Raw genomic sequence first — 21740 nt, 5'->3', positions numbered from 1 at the left:
GGTCTTAGTCTTACAACAACACCGGCTTATCTTCAATTGTTTTGTGACGCTACAAGTGGAAGGTTGTACTGCATTCGCAAACAGTGGCATACCTTGTGTTAAGTCAGCCTTACAGTGTCGTTGAAATGACTCACGAACGTTTCTTTGTAAATTAAATAAATCCTCTAAAATTTACGTGTTTCGAATCGTGCCGCTATCAACGACAAACAGCGACACGATACATCCATATAAATATACAAATTTCGATCGACTTGAAAAGTTTCGTTCGTTTTCCTACTCGACCGTGTTCGCTGTAGGGCAGCTTTCTTCGTCGAAACGATAGCGCGTTTTCGAGCACCAATTTCGCCGGTTGTTTTGCCCGGCCTGCATGCAGAATGAAGCTCGAACGGCGAATTTTTTAACGGTGAATCGAAGGAAATGCCCCAAAGCAGCGATCACAGCCGCCTCTCGATCGGCCAGGAATTTTGCGAAAGTTGACGAGTGAAATTCTTACGGGCTGAAACACGAAATCCACCATGGATATCCAGAGACGATTATAATTGGCAAGCTGATTGACGTGGCCGCATCGATGGGGGAACCGATACGCGGCCGCTTCCGTTCACGCTCTTAGGCCAGTTTTACCTTCGGGGAAAAAAAAGTGAAAGGCCGGTTAATCGAATCTGGTCCTCGATTCGTATCGTGAATTTCGGCCAATTTAACCTGTGGCTGTCTCTTCGGTGAATGTTTCGACGTGAACGTTGGCTTTTTAGCACGTCGACAGTTTGGAATTCGAAGGTTTTTGATTTAATAAACTTTGGTTGGAGACATTTGAAAAACAATTAAAAGATTCAAAGGGCAAGCGATACGAGTAAGAATATTTTAAATCTGAGGAAATTTTGACCAAAGTTGAGTTTTATCAGAGAAATCGAAAGTATTTGAACATTCATTAAGGAAAATTTTTATGAGCATGTAAGTGAAAATCTGTTTAAGAAATATTTTAACCAGTAATTTATTTTATATATTTCTTTATGTTGCGCGAGTCCTATATATTTTACCATTTTTCAATGAAATGTTTATATTATTCGATTTAAATGAACGTTAGTTTAAATTAAAAATAAATGCCAATAACAGCGTAAGCGATCACAGGCTATTTATAACAATATCTTTTCAAATAAATCTGTACCAATCGTTTTCCGTACTTATCTCGTTTCTTGGAAAAATGCACTCGTATTACTTTTCCATTCAGTCTCACGATTAATAGCAGGATTTATATTTTTGTAATAATAATCATGTAATAATCAATGATAAGTTTAATAGTAGTGAAATCGTGGCTGTGTGATAAATTATCGTAACTGGTTTATTTTCGAAACGTCGGCCATTGTATTGTTGTTATACGCAATATTGTTGTATCGGCACATACATTTTAAAACTGTGCATGTTAAAAGGGTATGATTAAGATGTAAATACAACGATTTGCGAGAAAAAGACTATATTTTCAAATTATTGATGTTTAGAGGTACATGTTCATATTCGAAGTCAGAAACAGTGGGAATCTGTTTTAGATTTATATGTATCCGGTTTTGATACCTGGAGAAGTAAGGATTATCACTGCCGTGGCAGGAACCTTTACTTTCTTGATGTCTCCGACCCTGTACCTATATTCCCAACAAACAAACAAATTTACAAAATTAATATCATCGCAACAATGTTCGATAAACGAATTTTTAAAGCATCAATTTAAAGGCATCGTCTCTAAAAATGATACAATAGGAATTTATATATAATAAAATGAAAATTAATTTAAAAGAAAGAAATATAGTCGAGCCAAGAACTAATTGGATAAGATGTCGGAATAAACGTTTTTACTTAAGAAGGTAACAAGTAATAGGGTAATTTAATTAAAAAAGAAAAGAAAACAGTACATGATAGCAGTACATGATAACATGAAATAATTCTGTGGATTAAGAATTTAACAGGGGACAGAATAACATCAGAGTCACTTAATCCAACTGCGCTCATCGGATTTTCATATTACAATCATGCTTTCATTTTAAGGAACAGAAAATATTTCGAACGTTTCAAGAAAACGTTTGACATAAAATCGTTTAACGTAAATCAACTGTTTTTCATATTTTCTTCGAACTTGAGATATCTTTTAACATTAGAGACGTACAATTGAATCGAAAATGATTAAAAGAACGCAGCAAGGATTAAGTAAACCTTTGTATCCTCGAATATCAACAAGTTTGAACGATGTTACGTTGCTTATTTGATCAATTATCGTTAAATATGCAATTTCTCTTCAAATAATTGAAGACATCTTTCCGTCTCGTTCGTTCCCTTTCTACCTTTTCTTTATCTTTTTCTTTCAATTTGAACAACGACGTTACAGTTTGCAAATTATTTCCAGTGCTTTTCACATTTCCCACCGTGTTGGAAGAAGAAAGGAAACTATGAAACGATACTCGACGCAATTGCATAAATTTGCCATGGCAGCGACGCAATTTAGATAAATAAAATTGGAGAAATTGTACACTCACTTAGAAAGCACAGTAGATTTAGCAGTAGCGTAAAACACATCCAATTTCTTCGGTGCGTTTTCGAATGCTGATAAATCCACTACGTCGTCCTTATCCGAGTAGTTTATTAGCGTGTAGACAGATTCACCCATCTTGGTTTCCCTGAAAAAATTATGATATCCCATATATACAGCGTATCGTTAAGAAACGAAGGCACTCTTAGTATCATGACTCATCGTATTGCAAACGCCGATGATCGCGATCAAGTAATTGTACGCTATTGTACGAAGGTATTTGTACAAATCAAATGTATCAATTAAATGGATAAATTAAACCTTAAGAATTTTATATTTTATAATCATCGAAAAATATTCTAACGTGATCAAATCGATGTTCAAAAATCAATACGCGATCGTAAAGTCAGCGTTTGCAATCGTAGAACTATTTTATTATTTGGCAAGCTCTTTATTCTCTTTAATTTCTGAATTATAAGCCTGACGAAGAAGATTCTTAATCTGGCAGAAAGACTTCCGAGGTTAATAGAACCTGTGATATTTAAGTAGTAAATTTTAAGTAATAAATATAGTGGTATACATAGTAAATGCTAAAATATATTCTTCCTGTCTTTTAATAGACGACTCAACCGTATAGTCTGGCAATTCTATGAAAATTAGTAAATATTACTGCTAATTATTAATTCAACATTAATTTGTAGTGAAATTGAAATATTCTTATTGCAAATCGACCAAAATATTTGGACATTTGCAAGTGATAGTGTAGATACATACTGCCACGCTATTAATCATAATTTTCTCGCGTTTAGCAATATATTGGACGAGTAAACCGTGGTATATAATCGTCGTAGTATCATCCTGATTTACGTGTACACTATCCTTACCTGGCAAACGCGAAAACGTTTTCACTCAACACCTTCGTAGTTAAGTCGGCTCCTTTAAGGTACGGTGACTTCCTCAGCGTTGACACTTTCTTGTAGAGGGTATAGAACGAGTTCTTGTCCTTCTTTTCGGCAGCCAGATTGACAGTCTTGTAATTATCGTTGACTTTCAGCCAAGTATCGGTGTTCGTGGAGAATCCTGCAAATCGAAATACTTGGTCATAGTTTTTGCGATTATTGCTTCCTTTTTTATTCAATTAATTGTAGTTAGTTAACTAGAGTTTCTGGAATTGGAGCTTCCTTTTATGAAATCTCGCACGAGGTTAGATACGGGTTAGATACGAGGTTAGATACAAAAGATACAATCTACAATTCGCATTTTTCAGAAGATAACATTTTCTTTACCGTGATATCGTAAGTAATAATTATGCGTTGATAAATAATTACGACATTCTGTATTATTATTTTATTACTGTGACAGGATGAAATTGATTTTAAAATAATTGATAGATATGGAATGAAATAGTTTCATCTGTGACAGTGAAACATGTTATGGCACGATGGAGAAATAATACCTCAAAAATGATTCGACAAATGTACCAGAGTTCAAAATGTGAAAACCAAAGCTCATTTGAAAATCTTCTCATTCGCGTGAAAGTTATATCCTATTGGAAACTCACCGGCAGAAACGGAGTCATCCCATTGGAACGGTGTTCTCGCGGGATCTCTAGACGAAGTAGCATAATTTTGTATACCAGCCATGCAACCCTGTGGGTCCTGTGTGTCTTCCCAACTGATAAAAGTGTCCGACATACCGATTTCGTCACCGTTATACGTTACACTTACGCCAGGTAACAGAAGCGTCATTACGGTAAGAGCACGAGCTCGCGGTTCTCCTAATTTCGACACTAATCGTCTTTGATCGTGGTTTCCGACCTGTACACAAAATTTTAAGGTATTCAAAAATTGAAGATATCTTATTATTTCTTTTTTTTTTAACTAACGATAATAATATTGAGTTGAAGATATTTTAGCTTAAATATATATAACGTTTGGGGATTTTCTGCTTTTCTCCTCGATCGTCCTATTTCTTTTAACAAACGCTTTTTGTTGATTTTCCTCGACATAAAAATATCGATTTTAGGGCTTGAAATTTTAGGTTTTCGATCGAATGAGCTCGACAGAAGCTCGATGCGCTCGTGGAATTCGAAGAACGCGAGCGGAAAGAGGCTCGTTTCGTTCTCTTCCAGGCGTTTTGTGGACATTTTTCAAGCTCGTTCACGCGTTGCCTCTGGCCGTTCAATCGCGCAGCCTCGAATTCGAAACAGTTAGGTGCTATCAAGCATTTTTCCAATCGAACGACGTTCGACCAGTTTCGTGCGTTTGCTTCCAGGGTAATTTGATTTTCCTTCGATCTACAATCACGTCGTCCAACTTCCAACGTCCAAGCAAATACAGACGAAGAGAAGTGAATCGAGGAAGGATTTGGCGAAGAAAATTTTCCAAATGCATGAGCGCGCGCGTACATGTGTGTGTGTGTGTGCGAGTGAATGAGAACATAGAAATGCCAACATGGAAGTTTGTCATCCTGTTGCGAATTTAGAAAAGTGCGATACCAGCGAATATGAGAGGAGTAAATGATTGAAATAAAAGGAAAATTGATTATAGAATTAATAAACGATATAAGTGCTATACAAATTTTAAGAAAGCAACTGTTCTAATGAAATTCTTCTTCTTGGAATAAGCTAGGAGTTATAGGATACTTTCTTGTAATTTTTAATGCTACCATAAGATAGAATTACGATTATAAGGGTTAACTAGATTATGATTGAAAAGGATGAATGTATAGTATATAAATAGATAATTTTTCCTGATCGTACAATATTTTTCCTCGCTTACTCTTCCTCTAAATTTATGAAGGTGATAAACGCTGTAAGTTTGTTGTATTTCAGCCAGACAATCTTTCGGTGGACGAATTATTCCGAAAGCAACTGCGAACTATGATAATTCCAGTCCAGAAAATGTTGAATGTCAACATTAATAATTTTGATAAATTTGAAATGATAAAATCACTTAAACATTGATAATGCGCATTGAACCACGTAGAAATCATTTTGACTGAATGTACAATATTTTGAAGAAACTATGTGTGTAAAGTTTTATGGGGATAAATGACAATCTAATAGAATGAATGATAGCGACGATTAAGCAATCCAATTTAAAAGTCCTCTTAAATATGTTAATCAGCTTTCTGAAAATATTAGTAACTTACCACCCAGTTAGGAATGCTATTTGTCGGCATGTTCTTCATCCAATTATCAACCACAGTTTTTAAGGTTGTTGCGTTCGCTGTCGACTTGACGTGTTGAAGCAGGTCAAAATTGAAGGGGAAGTCTGCTTCATATTTATAGTACTTCATCGTCATCGACGTGTTCGCGTATGCCTCGGTGAACATGTATTTTGGTTGTTTAAATTCATTCAGGACGTTTCTCCATCCAGGGATCAAGTCGTAACCTTTTTGCTGATGCATGGTATATATCCTATCGGTATAGTCAGGATTAGTAGAATCGTTGGTTTTACCTGACAAAGGTTCATCTGGGAATTGCATGTTCTCGCCAATAAATGGCAAGGCATCTATTCTGAAGCCATCAACGCCTTTCTTCAACCAGTATCTCAAAATTTCCTGTAATATATCAATAAGCACAGAGTTAGCCCATGCTATTTGGCAAATATTTCATTGGAAATAGTGTTTTTACGTATCTAAGAACGAAAATATTATTATATATATGTTAATCTTAAATATTATTACGTGTTGAGATAATATATACATTATACATGTGGATCACAGATAAAAATCATGATAAATGTACTTTTAGTGCTTTTAGAAGCACAAGATGACGATTGTTTTACAGAAACGTGTCCTCTTGGGAATAAATCTGCTTTATAAAAATCGACTGAATACATATATCGAAGCTACAATCGTATTCAGCTACGTAAAAGAAGATTCTAATATAAAGAAATAAAATTCTTTCTACTTAGTAAATTCTGTAACTTTTCTAACGCGAGCTGATTTTCTCTTAACGCGGCTGAAATTAAATAAGTCAGGTTCTGAATTGACAGGTACACGTGCTTACCATCCGATAATTCGATTGATTTTGTTCGTTTCTACCTTTGTACCAATGCATTTCCCCTGGTATACTTTTATTATTTCTGATTCACATGACTATTCATGAGTTCAAGTCTCTACACGTTATATTATATTACTTCTATGTTCGTATGTACGTTCGGTACTTCGGTAAATTTCTTCCAATTTATACGTACTCGTAACGTTTCTATAACAAAGATGTCGAGTTCGTTAGATTTCCGCGCTAAAATGTCAATATCGTACTGTTGGACTTTACAGGTAATCGTAGGTGAAAGATATAGTAACGTATGGTTGATTCGTATTAGTCAATGGTTGCGAGACATATGTCGATATCCGAAAGATTTCGCGGCGAAATTGGTCATGAGTACTTCTATTACAGATTGCCATTTATTGGCTCTCACATAATATTTACGATTGTATCTATCGTTCATGTTTGCTTTTTCTTTCATATCAAACAATTCGGTCATATTGATCTATCGACAAGTTAACATAAATTATTTTATTTTCGCTATAATTACCTAAAAGTCTTTGAATTTCGAAAGAACAAATAAATAATTTCATGTATGAAAGCTCAATTATAAATTAGTACGTCTGAAGCTAATAAGGATAAACGTAATGAATATTATTTCTTATTCGAATATCATAAATGATCAATTTTTCACTTAATTACAGATGATCGATATTCAAAATATTTTTTAGTGCATAGTTGAAAAACCTAACTGTATAATGTTCTTATATGTATTCTGCAACTTCTTTGTCGCAATCGCGCCGCGTTTCTCCCTTCGGTTCATTTAAATTCGATGAAGCAAGTACCACGTATCCCTCGATTTCGCATATTTTAAGCCATGGTTGTTCAAACCCGACATAGCTATAACATTCGCAACCGTAGTCAGATTTATATTTTGCTGGATAGTGGAACGAGCGGCTTCAGCCCTACTTGAATTTCAACCGTGGCTGACTGAATTTAACCGACCGTGTTTTCGTGATGTCCGTCGAATTTCATCGAACGAATTTGTGCCCATTAAAATTCAAATTTACCGCGGAATTCCGAAAAAAGTCACGAAACATCGCCGGAATCCTGGATGGATTCGGATTGATCGTGGATTTCATACCAAGTTCAAATATTTTTCCAAAGATTTTCTGACGTTTCGTGCATGAAAGTAGCGAATACTGAAATGGCAGACGTTGAGGTATAAACGACTCACGAAGCTAATTAGGGCAATTACCACATTACCTACGTGTATTATGCGAAGGTGTTTGAAGTTTGATTAGCAATACAATGGGACACGACTATCGTGATTGTATATGGAAAAATTTTAGATCAATTTGGGAATGCATACAAGACATTTATCGCAAACGTTCGCTTAATAAAATATATATTTGAAAAATTTCTTATTAAAAATTCCTAACAATAATCATATTCTCTGATAAATTAAAATATGACCAAATATTAATACTAGCAGGAAACGTGCAATAAATTCTGAAAGAGAAATGACTTGCTAATTCTATTGAATTAACGTAGACGTCATGAAATTCCACGATGTTGACGAACTGTAACTCATATTCCTTAGAAATCGATTCGATTCGTTCGATAAAACAATCGTGATCACGTTGAATCAACGAATAGCACGTCGAAGCAATATCTTTGTTTACAATATCATTATTTTTCATCATTTTCTCTTTTTCGTTTTAACGCGAGATAGAATGATCGTGCTTCGAAAAATCAGCAACTTCGGCTGAAATGATCGAAAGTTCGATATTATCTCGTGGAAAATGATGAAATCAAAGCGAGTAATCGGTATCTGTTTGACCGTATCTTGATCCTTGATTTATTACGATGTTAATTGTTGGGTCTCTGGTTAACGGTTAACGATGACGTTGGACGAGATCTATCATTGTCGTAAATTTTCCAGGCATTAAAACAACGATAAAAATTAAAAGAAGAGAATAGAAGAGCAAAAAACGGAAAATATGTTTGAGGATAAAATCGTCGAGTCGTGTTAAGTTCGTACAATCTTCATACTTGATACACGAATCATCGTTCGAAGAGATTGGAAACAGCTCGTGTTTATCGTGTACAAACGGAATTTATTTCCCTCTTGTTAACAGATTCGCGTAATCCATTATTTTTACGATATTAAGATAATATTAAGATAATACGATAAAAAGAAAGTCAAGTATTGTAGCTTCGATGACGCAACATAGATATCACTATCTCTAAGTAAATATAGTCATGAAAACGTACACAATAAAAAAACTTCTTACAACTACGAGTATCGATAAAGTGGATAAAAAGTGCCTCTATAGGTATAACAGTTTCTGTTACAACAAAATCCATTAAAATTGTTAGAAGTGTAAGAGATAATGGGGTAAATAGATAATAGGAAATTTACCCAGATTTAAACGTAGGTTTAAAGGAAATTACAGACAGTCTACGATAGTCTACAGTCTACATCTACAATAAGAGAGACACTGTCTTATTCCGTACCGTAGGCTACATATGGTTTAATTTAAAAAAATATATTCTTCGTGTTAAAATTATATTTTAATAAAAATATTGAATAAATTCGCGTTAAATTTGGTTTGCAAGTTGAACGTATTGAAAATCTTGTGTTTCGATGTGTTTACATTGTTCTAAAACAGGGTTCAACAAAGTTAAAATAAACACTATCAATTGAACTAAAGATATCTGTGATCAAAATAAAAAAGAATATGTAAATCCTAGTGAAGAATATCGTGATTACTTTAGTAACCGAGAATACTTTATCAACAAGTTCAACAATTTTACCTATACCGATAGATTTAAATAGAACTATGTACTTTTCAAACGATACTCACATGCATCTCCTGTACCACATCTGGATTAAAGAAGTCCAGATCAGGTTGTTCCTTTGAGAATTGGTGCAGATAATACGCCTTACGTTCATCTCGCCATGTCCACATTGATCCACCGAAAATGCTCACCTGCGCGAGAATATGTGTTTGTAAATTTGCAAAGTGCATAGAGGATGAACAAAGATTGCATAAGCTTTTGCCACGTTGTGTCGAAACGGATCGTTAAAAAATTGTTTAATTAAGTTAAATTAAGTGTAAAAAGTAATTTAAGCCTTCAGCTATGATGCGAGCTTGCCTTTTTCAGAACATGAAATTACATTTTTAAACAAAGATGGAATTCTAAATGTCATACTCGAAATTTTCGAACCGCACTTTGAAAGTAGAGCGAATGAAAAATTCTGGAAAGATCGTTCGAAAATACGTTCGAAAAATATTCATTCCTAGTTTCGAACGATGTTACTTCCGATTCGAAACAATTATGATAATTATCGTTAAAACGATAGGCAAAATTTTAGGAATATATATGTCCATAGATGAAATGTATCGAAACGCTGCGTGATTTATTCAAAAAACAGGAAAGCAATTACGATATCGCTGAATGAATATTTTGTTCATAACAATTTCATCTTGCTCGCGAAATAATTTGAAGTAATGAAAGGCACCGTGCGGTGAGAGTCATTGGTCAATGTGAAACATGTCATTATTTACTAAAGGTCAATATTACTTTCAAAATTATTACAATGATAGATCAGTGGTATTGCACGATCGTAACGAACATTATCGTGAACTTATCGTTAAAATTGATTATTAAGTAAAGTTGGTCGTTCGGAAGTAACTAGATATTCGTGCCATTGAAGTTTCAAATGCTTAACAAAAGAAAGATTTAATTGTCAGTTTCAATTTCTACGCTGTTCGACTATTTTTATCTCGAAACGAGACACGGCCATTAAATTTCATAACTGCAGCGATGCCAATCGATCTGTATCAGTTTTGGTTATCGTTGAACGATATTTTCTGATCGATAACGACAGAATAGAAACGACTGGTAGTTTAATTGATTTCATTCTGCATTTACAGGCGAAGAAGAAATGTAAATTTCGACGAAAAAAGCATTGTTTACGCGATGAAAGGATGTAAACGGATCTTTTCACGAGGAAATAACGAGCAACGCGTATGTGCAAAAATTTCTGCAGGCTAGCAACATTGTTTCGATATTTTACCATTTCTGTTCCGAGGTTCTTGATATGCAGTATACTATTCCATACTCTTCGTCTACTACGAGTCTACCATAAATCGTGAAATCTTTGGAAAAGTTTTGCTACAAACTTATGAAATTCTCGGCCATCATTTCTACTGTCACTTCTACTTCCATTTTTCTCTGCCTTCTCAAGATCATTTATATTCAGCTATTCGAAAACTTCTTTACGTTTTTGATAGTAAATATATTCTACGCTGTATTTAATAGAATTGAAAGTGAATTAATTATTACGAATTTTTACCAAATATCGAAATATTAATTTTAAACATATAGTACTCTTGATTCGGTTGTGAAATCGATGAATTAAAAATGTTTCGTTTAGCCTTTAATGGCACGATCCATTTTAACTATGAAGTTCCCGAACAGCCAAATAATATCAAGGTTTCATCTCAATGAAATTGTTAAAAGTAATTATTCTCTAACTTTAATGGATCGTGACAAGACATTCTCACACCGTGAAGTCCATTTCTAAACGAAGTTATAACATATTTTCACCTCTGTTGAAAACATCGAATGACTAGACTCTATCTGAAACTTTTATTGAGTGTACTTCAAGTTCATTCCTAATCGTAAGAAACGCTGGAGATCGGTAAAACTTTTCGACCAAGAAGGTACAAAGGTTTTTTTTTATACCTTTTTATGTATATTTTGTCCCGTACAGTTACTAACATTGCTAACATTCCTTTTAAAATTCTTCGCTAGGCGATTCATACAAAATGTCTCATGAATATTGTTTGCGCGGAAGTAATAGGCGTATCGACGACTGTTTCACGTGAAAATATTTCGACCGCGTTAATTAACAAAGAATGCGACGCAGAAAAATTCGAAAACATGCTTCACTGTTTTTCTATTGAAATAATATTAGATAACTATTTATGGACATTGGGCAAGTATACAAACGAGATACGTCGAAACGTGAAATATGTAAATACTGACAATTTTATTTTTTTTTTTTTTTTTTTCGAGTAATTAAAGCGGCTCGAGCATCGAGCAACGAATACCGGCAGTTGTATTTCACGAGGTCTTCTAATGTAAATTACGGGCGCAAAGGTGAGTTTTAAACTGAAAAATCTGTGTGTTTAAAATTCAGCGGGTTGCATATCATTATGATAATAAGAAGAAAAAAAAACCTAGATGGTACGTAATGATAAACAATATTACTATTCACAATGGTTATAAATAACTTCACCATAGCATTACCACAAAACAATAATATTGAAATAAAATTTGCGTGTTACCTATTTGATCCATCGTAGTTTTTGGGGGCTGAAGAATGTTTCAAGTAAGTTAAATCACACTTACCCAATTGGATGGCGGGACACGGGTGCCATTTTCCAATACTTTTCCTGGATGCCAGATATAATAATCACTGTAAGGCTTAATTCCCTTCAAGCTCTTTTGGAACCATTCGTGCTGATCCGACGTATGGTTCGGGACGAAATCCAGTAAGACCTTTATACCCACTTTGTGCGCTTCTCGGATCAGGTCTTCCAAATCCTGTATAGTACCAAATGTGGGGTAGATGTTCCGGAAATCTGAGATATCGTAGCCGAAATCTACCATAGGGCTGCTAAAAATGGGTGATAACCAAATTATGTCAACGTTCGCATCAACCAGATGATCCAACTTCTGTATGACACCTGTAACAGAAAAGGTCTCGTTTTCTTAGTCGAATTCTTTCGACGAATAAATTATATTCGAAAAAAAGGCAATTTGATGGAAATGTGTGTTTTTAAATAAATTTGACTGAATGATTAACACATGCAACGATAAATCTGCTACCGTTTCCAAGCTCCTTACGTTTAAATGCTTGGTACCTTTTACGAAAAATATTTGATCTCAGGTTTTCTAGAAAGAATTATAAAAGCTATATGCAAAAAGGTTTACTCGAGCAGAATTGTTTATAGATAATATACATAGAGGATAATATATATACATATAAAAAATGAAGACTCGACGTATCACTTAAGCAGAATGTTTTAGTAACTTTAGGACATTGCTTTTAGGAAACAAGGAAAATTTAACGAGGATACTTATTAATAACTCAAGTATTACTGATTTCTTTTCGTGTATAAGTAAACATGTACCATGCTTTTACATTATTTCTCTCTTGATTCTTCTTTTCTAACAAACTCTCGACTCTTTTACTATACAGACCTACATCCTTCTGGTCTTGTTATCTGACAGTTGCTCGTTATCAGTGTAGCTTATTTTCCTTTGGAAGATTTTCATCCCAAGAAAATGTTGTAACAAGAAACATTTCAGTCTACATTTATAATCGTTATTGCTGGTTAAAAAGCAGCTCAGACATATTGAAACAAATTTATCTCAAATTTAAGTTACAATAAAATGTTTTTAAGGTTTATGAAAACAATGTAAATTACTCAGATATCTAGAATAAGAAGGTGAGCTTTGTAGAAAAATAGAGTACGATATATCGAATGATCGACATCGAGAATGTCATCTATTCAACAAGGTTTATCGATTCTCTCAGTTCTTATCTATCGCTTCGTGAATTGAAAATTAACCCAAATATGCCTGAATTATTTGATGATTTTCAATTATTATCCTTTTCTCTTCATTTGTAGTCTAAATTCGATATGTCGATTAAATTCTAGTCTTGGTGTTAATCACTTTTGACATTTTTTCTACGTCATTAAATTCTTCATTTGATAGCAATAAACTTTTTTTCGAAATAATATCTTCGTTGAATTATCAGAATCAGCTTGAATATAGTGACAACCAATTCGTCGACCATCGTGTATAATAAAAATAAATAGAATAAAAAATTAACGCAGAAAAATATACGTCGACGTTTTCATATATGTAACATTTCATTTAGAAAAATAAAAAGAGAACGTGTTCGTTAAATTTCAACTAACGGGAACTTGAAAATTATTTTCCAATGACGTCGCTTGCGACATTAAGTCAGAGAGGTGTAAATCTTTCGTAATGGCTGGAGCATTACAAAAAGGCTGAAACTCTTCTCCGGAACACGTCGCTCTTAAGCCGCGTCAAAGCGACCAAAGAGGCGAACGCAACGGAAGTTTCGTTAAAATTTATTTTCGCGTTTAAGCGACATTAACTTCTTCCGCAGAGTTCTCTACGTGCGATTGTCGCGCTTCACTTTCCTTTTTCTCGGCTAACGTTTGCGTTTTTAGATTTCCTTGTTAATTACATCCGTACCGTACTTGTCTTTGTTCGTTGTGGTTACATAATCTCGCAAACAAATCGAAAGACGACGCGAAAAGGAAAAGCAATTATGCATCTGTTTACGAGCCGTGACACCGATGTGGATCGACCGCGTAACAAATGTTTCGCGTCCAATTATCCTTTGTAACTAGGGGTACATTCTCTGAGTAAAAAATCATTTTCCGCGATTACAACAATTAGATTTCATTTTCGCTTAGGTAGACTTATTTTTACTATAGTAGTAAAATAATACAAAGTTCAATAATCGAGACTTTTTGAGAAAATAAATTACTAGTAAATATTATTAATTAATTTCACAATATATATCGTACAAACGATACTTATTATGTGACCAGAAATTTTCAATGAATATTATCTATATATAATAAAATGATTGACGTATACTTGATTATGATTATATACGTAATAATATACGTAATAATATACGTAATATACGTAATAATAAACGGTGAGAGATAGAAAAAGAATTTTCACTTTTTCGAATATACAACGATGCACCGAGACAGTGCCACTGTACCCATCTTCCAAATGGAATTTTGTAATCTTTTATTAACCATTCGATACATTTTTTAATTCCCTAAAAAGAAAAAAGTATCGAGGCACTTGGATCGAAAAATGCTTGCTTTTGTAAAACTTTGTGTACGAGGAACGTATTGTCTTTCATACACTAAATTTCGTGAAATTAAAGCTGATATATCTCTTGAACTAAACATCTTTCTGCTCAAGCACCTCAGTACCATTTTTTTTTTTTTTTAACCATTTTGTAGAGAATTAAAGAATACCTGGTTAATAAATAATTGTAAAATTCCATTTAAAAGGAGATATTAAGAAAACATGGCAAGGAAAAAGTATCTACGAACATATAATTTTATCGTATTATTCAACTTTTCCCTCTACGGTTTCTCCTACCTTTATGTACGCCTCTGTATATTAAACAATCGACGGGATCATAAGTAAGAAAAAGGAACTCCTAATTGCAAAATACAAGAACATTCTAAAAACTGAAGGTTGACTGATTGTCAAGGAAAAAGAGGAACGTACCTTTAAGATCGCCAATGCCATCTCCATCGCTGTCCTTGAAACTTCTGGGATAGATTTGATAGACCGATGCGCCTACCAAACTGTTGCTCAAATACTTCGCGGTCGGTTTCCATGTGTATGGAGCGACCAGAGGCAATACCGTAAGGCAGAATACTATTAGCGCCCTCATGTTCCTAAGCACACAAAACGTTGAATATGAAATTAGTCGTCTAATGATTCGCGTGACTTCGAGCTTGGCGCACTCTGCACCACATCGTAAAAACGTAGTTCGGTATTTAGTAGCGTGATACCGGTTCCGCTTGTTCTCGTGATAAACACGATATATATATATATATATTGAAGTTTAAATAGTTATTTTTCAGAATAAATTACTTTTTGCAATATGTTGCTTAGCAATGTACAATTTATCGTTTCGATATGGTGTTATTTACCTTATTTCGAGCTACTCAGAGTAACTATGACAAGACCGATTATATCCGCTTGGAATATTTCGCCAGCGTTATAACCATCGACTGTGATGTAGTGCAGGATAGCTTCCCTTTTATACCACTTCTTGTTATGTAACGCATAATTGTCTAGAGTTTCAGTGGCAGGGTACACACATTCGACGATCAATCGTCCTTGTTAACTTTTATCGAAACGTGGTCGATTTACTTTTCGTCTGTGGAAACGTCATCTTATCGTGGAGACACACATTTCGTCAATAAGTGAAGTAAGTAAGGATATCCACACGATTTATTTAATAAAATGTTTAGAATGTAAACTTCATACGATAATGGGCTCGGAATTTCTTTTCATTTCCTTTGTTTTGCAAGGAAAATGTCCAAACATAATTTACTTACACCATTAATCAATAAACATAACATTACGATTAGGATTGGGACACCTATTGGATATATTTATTGGAGAATCCTGAAAAATTGTATTTGTATTTACTTAATATTTCACGTTTCAAGTAGTAGTAGAGCACTACCACTACTTTTAGTATTTAGTATGCATAACAATAGGAGTTTTGTAGAAATATCTGTAGTCTATTACTAATAGCCCTACTTGAATACGAACAAATTGTGTGGTTTAATCGGTGTCTGTGTTGCTTTTAAAAATATTCACATAATACTGATGCCTAAAATATCGTTTGTAGAAGGACGATCTTTGACAAGACCATCAATTTATTTTCAAAGTAAAATGTATTTAAATCACTGTTTTGTTCGATGAAAGGGCATACTAATTTAAGAGACAAACCCGCAGCTTTAATATCGAGAGTATTATTATTTCCCATAATATTAAATTTAAGAAGCTTGTTACATCAAAGTGCACACCTATTATTAATATTAAATATAAAGATATACATTTTCTAAAAAATTTTCTAAATTTACTACGATATTAGTATTATAAAAAAGTAATGCAGCATAAAACCATACGACAGCTGTAACAACGGAAGATCAGATAAGGAACATAATAAAGTACCTTAAAGAAACAAATATATTCTCCAAAATATAAGCCATACAGATACAATATCATCGGTCACGACTTTGCGTCGATGCACGTAAAACACGGAAGAAAAAGAAGAAGAAGAAGATGTAGTATCTTTTAAATAGATTTTATTTATTTTCCATCTCAATTCATTCATATTCAATATTCTATCTACATTCGATACAACAACCCATTAAATGTTTGTTTAATCTTTTTATTGCGATTGCAAAGATTATGTTAATTGTACGAATATTCATATATTCTAAAATATAAGTATATGTAAACAAAAAAACTAAAAACTCCGAATTTTTTATACATATGTACACATAAATCTGATTTGAATATATTTTGTACTATAGACATCCAAATATTATTATCGTACGATCAAATTAATTAGCATTTATACGATTAATTAGCATTTATGATACGCGATGGTCTATGAGATCCGAGAATCTCGTCAACATAAATTGGAACGATATTAAGATGAGGATTACCAATAGCATCGCGAAATACATTAGAATCCATCGATGTATACGATGCGTTAGCAGCATACGCACGTTCTGTATTTCTAATAAGACAATTCAGGATTTAGGAGAATCCCGATTATTTGTTATTTTAGCACCGTATGTCAAGTCATAAATTTAGACTCGAGAAATCATAAAATCTTAAAACCTAATTCGCTGTAAAACTCACCGAGGAATCGATATGTAAATACTATTCAAATTAGAGTTTTATTTTGTTTTCAATTTTGTGAATTATGTCTTTCGTTCTGTCGACGACGGAGTACGGAAAATTCATACAGGTGGGAATTAATTTTGTAAATACAGTATCTTAGAAAAATATTGTTGCTCGTTTATCATAATGATATCGATCATTCTAGTAATTAATGAAATTAGGAGTACTTTATTCGATAATATTTCACTTACAAGTTGTTTTCGCTATTAATTAGAGATAACATCTCAAAGATAGCCAATTGTCAAAAAGAAGAGTACATCTCAACAACGTTGTTCAGAAATTGTATTAAATGTTTTTGTATCGATAACGAATTTATTCGTTTAATTCATTTAAACTTAACATATACATGGTATTATTTCTAAAAGATGATAAAATTGCAAAAGGGAAATTCGTATCCGCGAGAGATACGTATTGTACATTAAATTTTTCGTATTACAAAGTCGCAAGAGTCATTTCGTAACGAAATATTATTATCGCCTTCTAACGATAATAAACTTTATTTTCATCCTCCACGTGGATTGGTACAATTATGAAACAACGAATTGGATATATAACGTTTTAATGATACACTTAATTACGTAGCTAACACTTGGACATCTTTTATATCAATTGTGTTAATCTCGCTATTTCGATTATAGACAATGTATCGTAATGTTCATACCTATCGTCAACGCAATTATATTCCGTAATTGTCTCACTTTTCTCTTGTCGAATTTTAATTTACCAGTATTTCATAACAGTAATGCTTTTGTGCTGTACAAAGTACTTCAGGAACAAAGGAATAACATATCGCTTTTCGCTTACTAACTTTTGCACTATACATGGACAAGCAGTCTTACGCTGTATTCGTGTTCATTATGTCCTTTCTTACTATTTAACATATCTAACTGACCGTATTAGAGGTACTTTTAACGATAAGTTAAACGTTGTTTTCCAACAATTTGTCTGTTATCTAAATTACAAAATGTAATTCTGAAGAATAAGCATATATGAAATTTACGGTAAATTAATTATTACTTTTCAATAACTTATCTGTTCGTACAGAATATCTTACTTGCCTGTGTAACATAATTGTTCGTGTATTATTTATGTTTTTATACATTACACGAACATTGTTTAAGATTAGTCGGAATTTTTTCAGTATGTTTACAAGATCGGTTAAAGAGCACTCGTAATCATATTAAAGTTACATTGGATAATACCTTAGTTTGAACTGATAAAACATCGAAGAGCATGTTGATCTCCATGTAAACGTGTAATCTGATACGTTTAGAAAAGAAACAGAGATCATGGCAATCAAATCTGTCTAATACTATATAAACATTTGCTATCACGATTAAACCGCACGAACTTAACGAGATTTTCAAGATAATAATTCTAATAAGTGTTACATATCTATGTATGCACATATGCACCAAAACTATTATGCACGTGGATAGAATATCTAGTTCTACGTAGACTAGATATACAGAATATATACCTAATTTCTTACATAAATAAACGTACATGTACGAACGACATGCAGTTTGCTACAAATATTTGCAAGCAACAATTGGATTATGCGTACTGATCGTATAAGTACATTTTGTATAACTGTGTAGCGGTCCTTATATGCGAACCACCAGAGACATCCACACAAAAGCAATGGCCTCAAAAGTCCCCGTTTAACTATCTCGCCCATACAAATACCTTCTCTGACCTGACCTTTACTGTCCAGCGTTTAGTGTGCTCAGATGTTACCGATAAACGAACTAGTCGTAGAAAACGCAGTTTCGTTTCATTTTTCTTATCTTTGTGATTCCTCCTTTTTCTTTCTGCGTTACGAAGCTATATGTTGTTTAATTTCATCATTATTTAATCTCATAAATGGACTGCGGATAATTTTTCAAATTCATATTTTCGTAAATTGTATAATTAGAAAAAAAGGAAAAATAGAATGGAACTTCAATTGAAGTGATACTTGTATTGTGCCTGTATTATTAATTGCCAACGTTCTCCTGAACAAAACGAAAATTACATAGTTGATAATTGGAGATGGAACGTCAGTGTCATTACCGAGATCAATTCAGCATGATAACAGAGGAACAAAGGCTTAATAGATGTTATGAACCTGCACAACACATCAATCCTTTACACCAACGACAAAAGTTTATTCACGTTTATTCCAACGGGCTGTTCATAGCTTATTTACCTTAGCTGTGAGCCTGTTTAATCGAACTATACGAATGGAGAATTAATTGAACTAGACACGTCGTCTGCAGTACCCAAAAGACGTCACAGTAATAATTACTCGTTAGTAACGAGTCATGACTCAACGCGAATGACAGATAATCGAATTTTAATTTTGCCCCGTTAATAATGACTCATATTTTGGGAAAACAAATAGCTGGAAAAAAAAATTGAGAGTTATAATTGAGAAATACATTGAATACGATCTTGTTGGTTTTCTGATTTTTATGTTACTTAGTGATTTAAAAAAAGGTGTACTTTAATATAACTTTTGAAGTTATATTAAAGCTGGAAAGAGAATCACCCTATTCGATGGTATTTTAGAAATATCGTATTTATGAGAGTGTATGTAAAAAACTATAGACCAATTTATGTCATGTGTGTCGACGTCGATAATTTTACCATAATCGCGTAACCATAATCGTGTTTCAGTTAAGTCTTAATTTAGCTTGTTAAATTTTAGTTCATCTATCGAAGATCGTTGGCCACATTTTTCGACTAAAAAGGTAGGCATTGAACGATTTGAAAACTTCCGGTCTCTTAAAGAAAATTAACTTTCTAATTTTGAAATTGACGGAGATCGATCAATATTTTTTAACGTCTATACTTAAGTCTAAAAGTTTTGAACATGGAAAACTCAGAGAGCTGATATATTTAAGAAATTTTTTAAATCCCACGAGTTTCTCAGTTTCATAAACTTCAGGATTTACGACAGAAGGTCTACGAAACAGGAATGAGAGAAAATAACCTATCTTCGACCCCGCTGCTTAAATCTTCGATCGTCAGGCGCCGAGATTGCGGGACAATGCTCGGTCTGCTCCGTGGTAAAGCCAAGCATTCGCGTATCACCCGAAGCGGTAAGATACGCCACAGACCACCACAATGACCTAGCAATGTCTTGGACAACCCGAGATCGTGGAACCGCAAGCTCACTATCTACAGAGATGCGGAAACCACTTTATATAACTCAGAAGTCGTCAGACGCATCAGCAACCATCCCTATCCATGGAAGTTTGAAATCTATGACTTAGAAGCTTGGTAGTCTTGGAATCTACATTAAACTAAGATCACACAAGAACCTATGGTAAAGAAAGTAACAGGTTACCTTGAAGCTATAAAACCTGCTTTAGACAACAACATCTATGAGGCTGTAGAACCTTCAACTTTATCGTGTCGTGAAACTCGCCATAATTAATCCAAGGAGTCTGCGATCTCAGAATTTATTACTTAGAATTAAAGGACATAGGACATGGTTACATACGTTCTTCAAGATGAGAAATCCGCCTAAAATAAATCTAGGAACGTAGTATTTCGAGTTTTACTATAGCAGAATTCCGATTTTCCGATTATTATTATGCTTCAAGCTGATCGTATATTATAACATCATTGATAGCTTGATCTTATTATTCGTCCTGATTTCAGATTAATAATTGATGGATACATTAGTCGATATTATTTAGCAAAGTGATTGCTATTTAACTTTAGAATATTGACGATTATGATTATTTAGACGATTGTGATTATTATTACAGGGGATTAATAGTAATCCTTTCAGCACATTACCGATGTATCTTCTATGGATACACAGTCCCACACGGTTATGGCGCCAACATTCGACCGTCGATGAATAATCAAATTTGCATTTTGATTACAAGCGCAATGTTTCAGCTATTTGAAATGGTTTGCTTTATAAATTAAACTTCCAGCGATGTGTCGTGTTGATCAAAAAGTTAACGTATTCTTTTAGTATATTATTTAAAAAAACAGAAATTGTTATGTTTGCAGTCATTTTTTTATTAAAATATGGATTTTATTGTCCGTAATTACATCCTAAGCGATGTAAGAGGAAAATTAATAATGGGAAATGTTTGCGAAAGAAAGATTTTAACGGTGACTTTTTATCGATCAAAAACTTATTTCAACTCGCTGTTGTGATTAACTCTTAAGAAATGTAAGAAAAAATTATTGAAACGAAATATTTATAAAGGAAAGTTCACAACGATTATCTCTCCTATTAATTACAAATTTATTTCAATTCATTACATGGTGTTGTATTCGTATTAATACAACCTGCTAGTTGTTCTACTTTAAGCAGCTTTATATTAAAATTGCCCAGACTTAGTTTCCATGTGATTGTAGCAGGAATATGACGTTATTGAGGTCGGTTGAAAGTTAAATAGAACAGGCGTAATTAGTTAATCTCATTCGCCGTGTCTATGAAGCATGGTTTGTCTATGGCTATGCGAACACCAAGTAATAAAGCCTAACATATTACTTGTAAATTATCTTTTATTGCGTAACAGTGATTCACACTAAAATACGACTAACAGCTGTTTTATTAACCCCTATAATGCTCTTTGACTTGAAAGTCACGCATACATTGTCCATGTGCTTTGCAAATAAGACAGGGCTGTACTT

At 33.6% G+C, this 21740-nt stretch overlaps 2 protein-coding genes across 10 annotated transcripts in view; one reads left to right on the top strand and one right to left on the bottom strand.

The window, feature by feature from the left end:
- LOC100643404 (calcium/calmodulin-dependent 3',5'-cyclic nucleotide phosphodiesterase 1) overlaps positions 1-21740 on the top strand; it is a 217247-nt gene that overhangs the window by 165732 nt on the left and 29775 nt on the right. The window lies entirely within an intron of this gene.
- Positions 1452-15458, bottom strand: LOC100643608 (alpha-glucosidase). The gene is made up of 9 exons (XM_012309279.3): positions 15317-15458; positions 14886-15058; positions 11934-12271; positions 9377-9502; positions 5666-6076; positions 4074-4329; positions 3397-3592; positions 2520-2660; positions 1452-1634 (listed from the first exon to the last, which is right to left on the bottom strand). The coding sequence occupies exons 2-9, from the start codon at positions 15052-15054 to the stop codon at positions 1544-1546; spliced, it is 1728 nt and encodes a 575-aa protein (XP_012164669.2). The 5' UTR covers positions 15055-15058; positions 15317-15458; the 3' UTR covers positions 1452-1543.

The sequence above is a fragment of the Bombus terrestris genome, chromosome 6 (assembly GCF_910591885.1).
Source record: "Bombus terrestris chromosome 6, iyBomTerr1.2, whole genome shotgun sequence".
Taxonomy (NCBI): Eukaryota; Metazoa; Arthropoda; class Insecta; order Hymenoptera; family Apidae; genus Bombus; species Bombus terrestris.
This window is presented reverse-complemented; position numbering and strand designations above follow the sequence as displayed.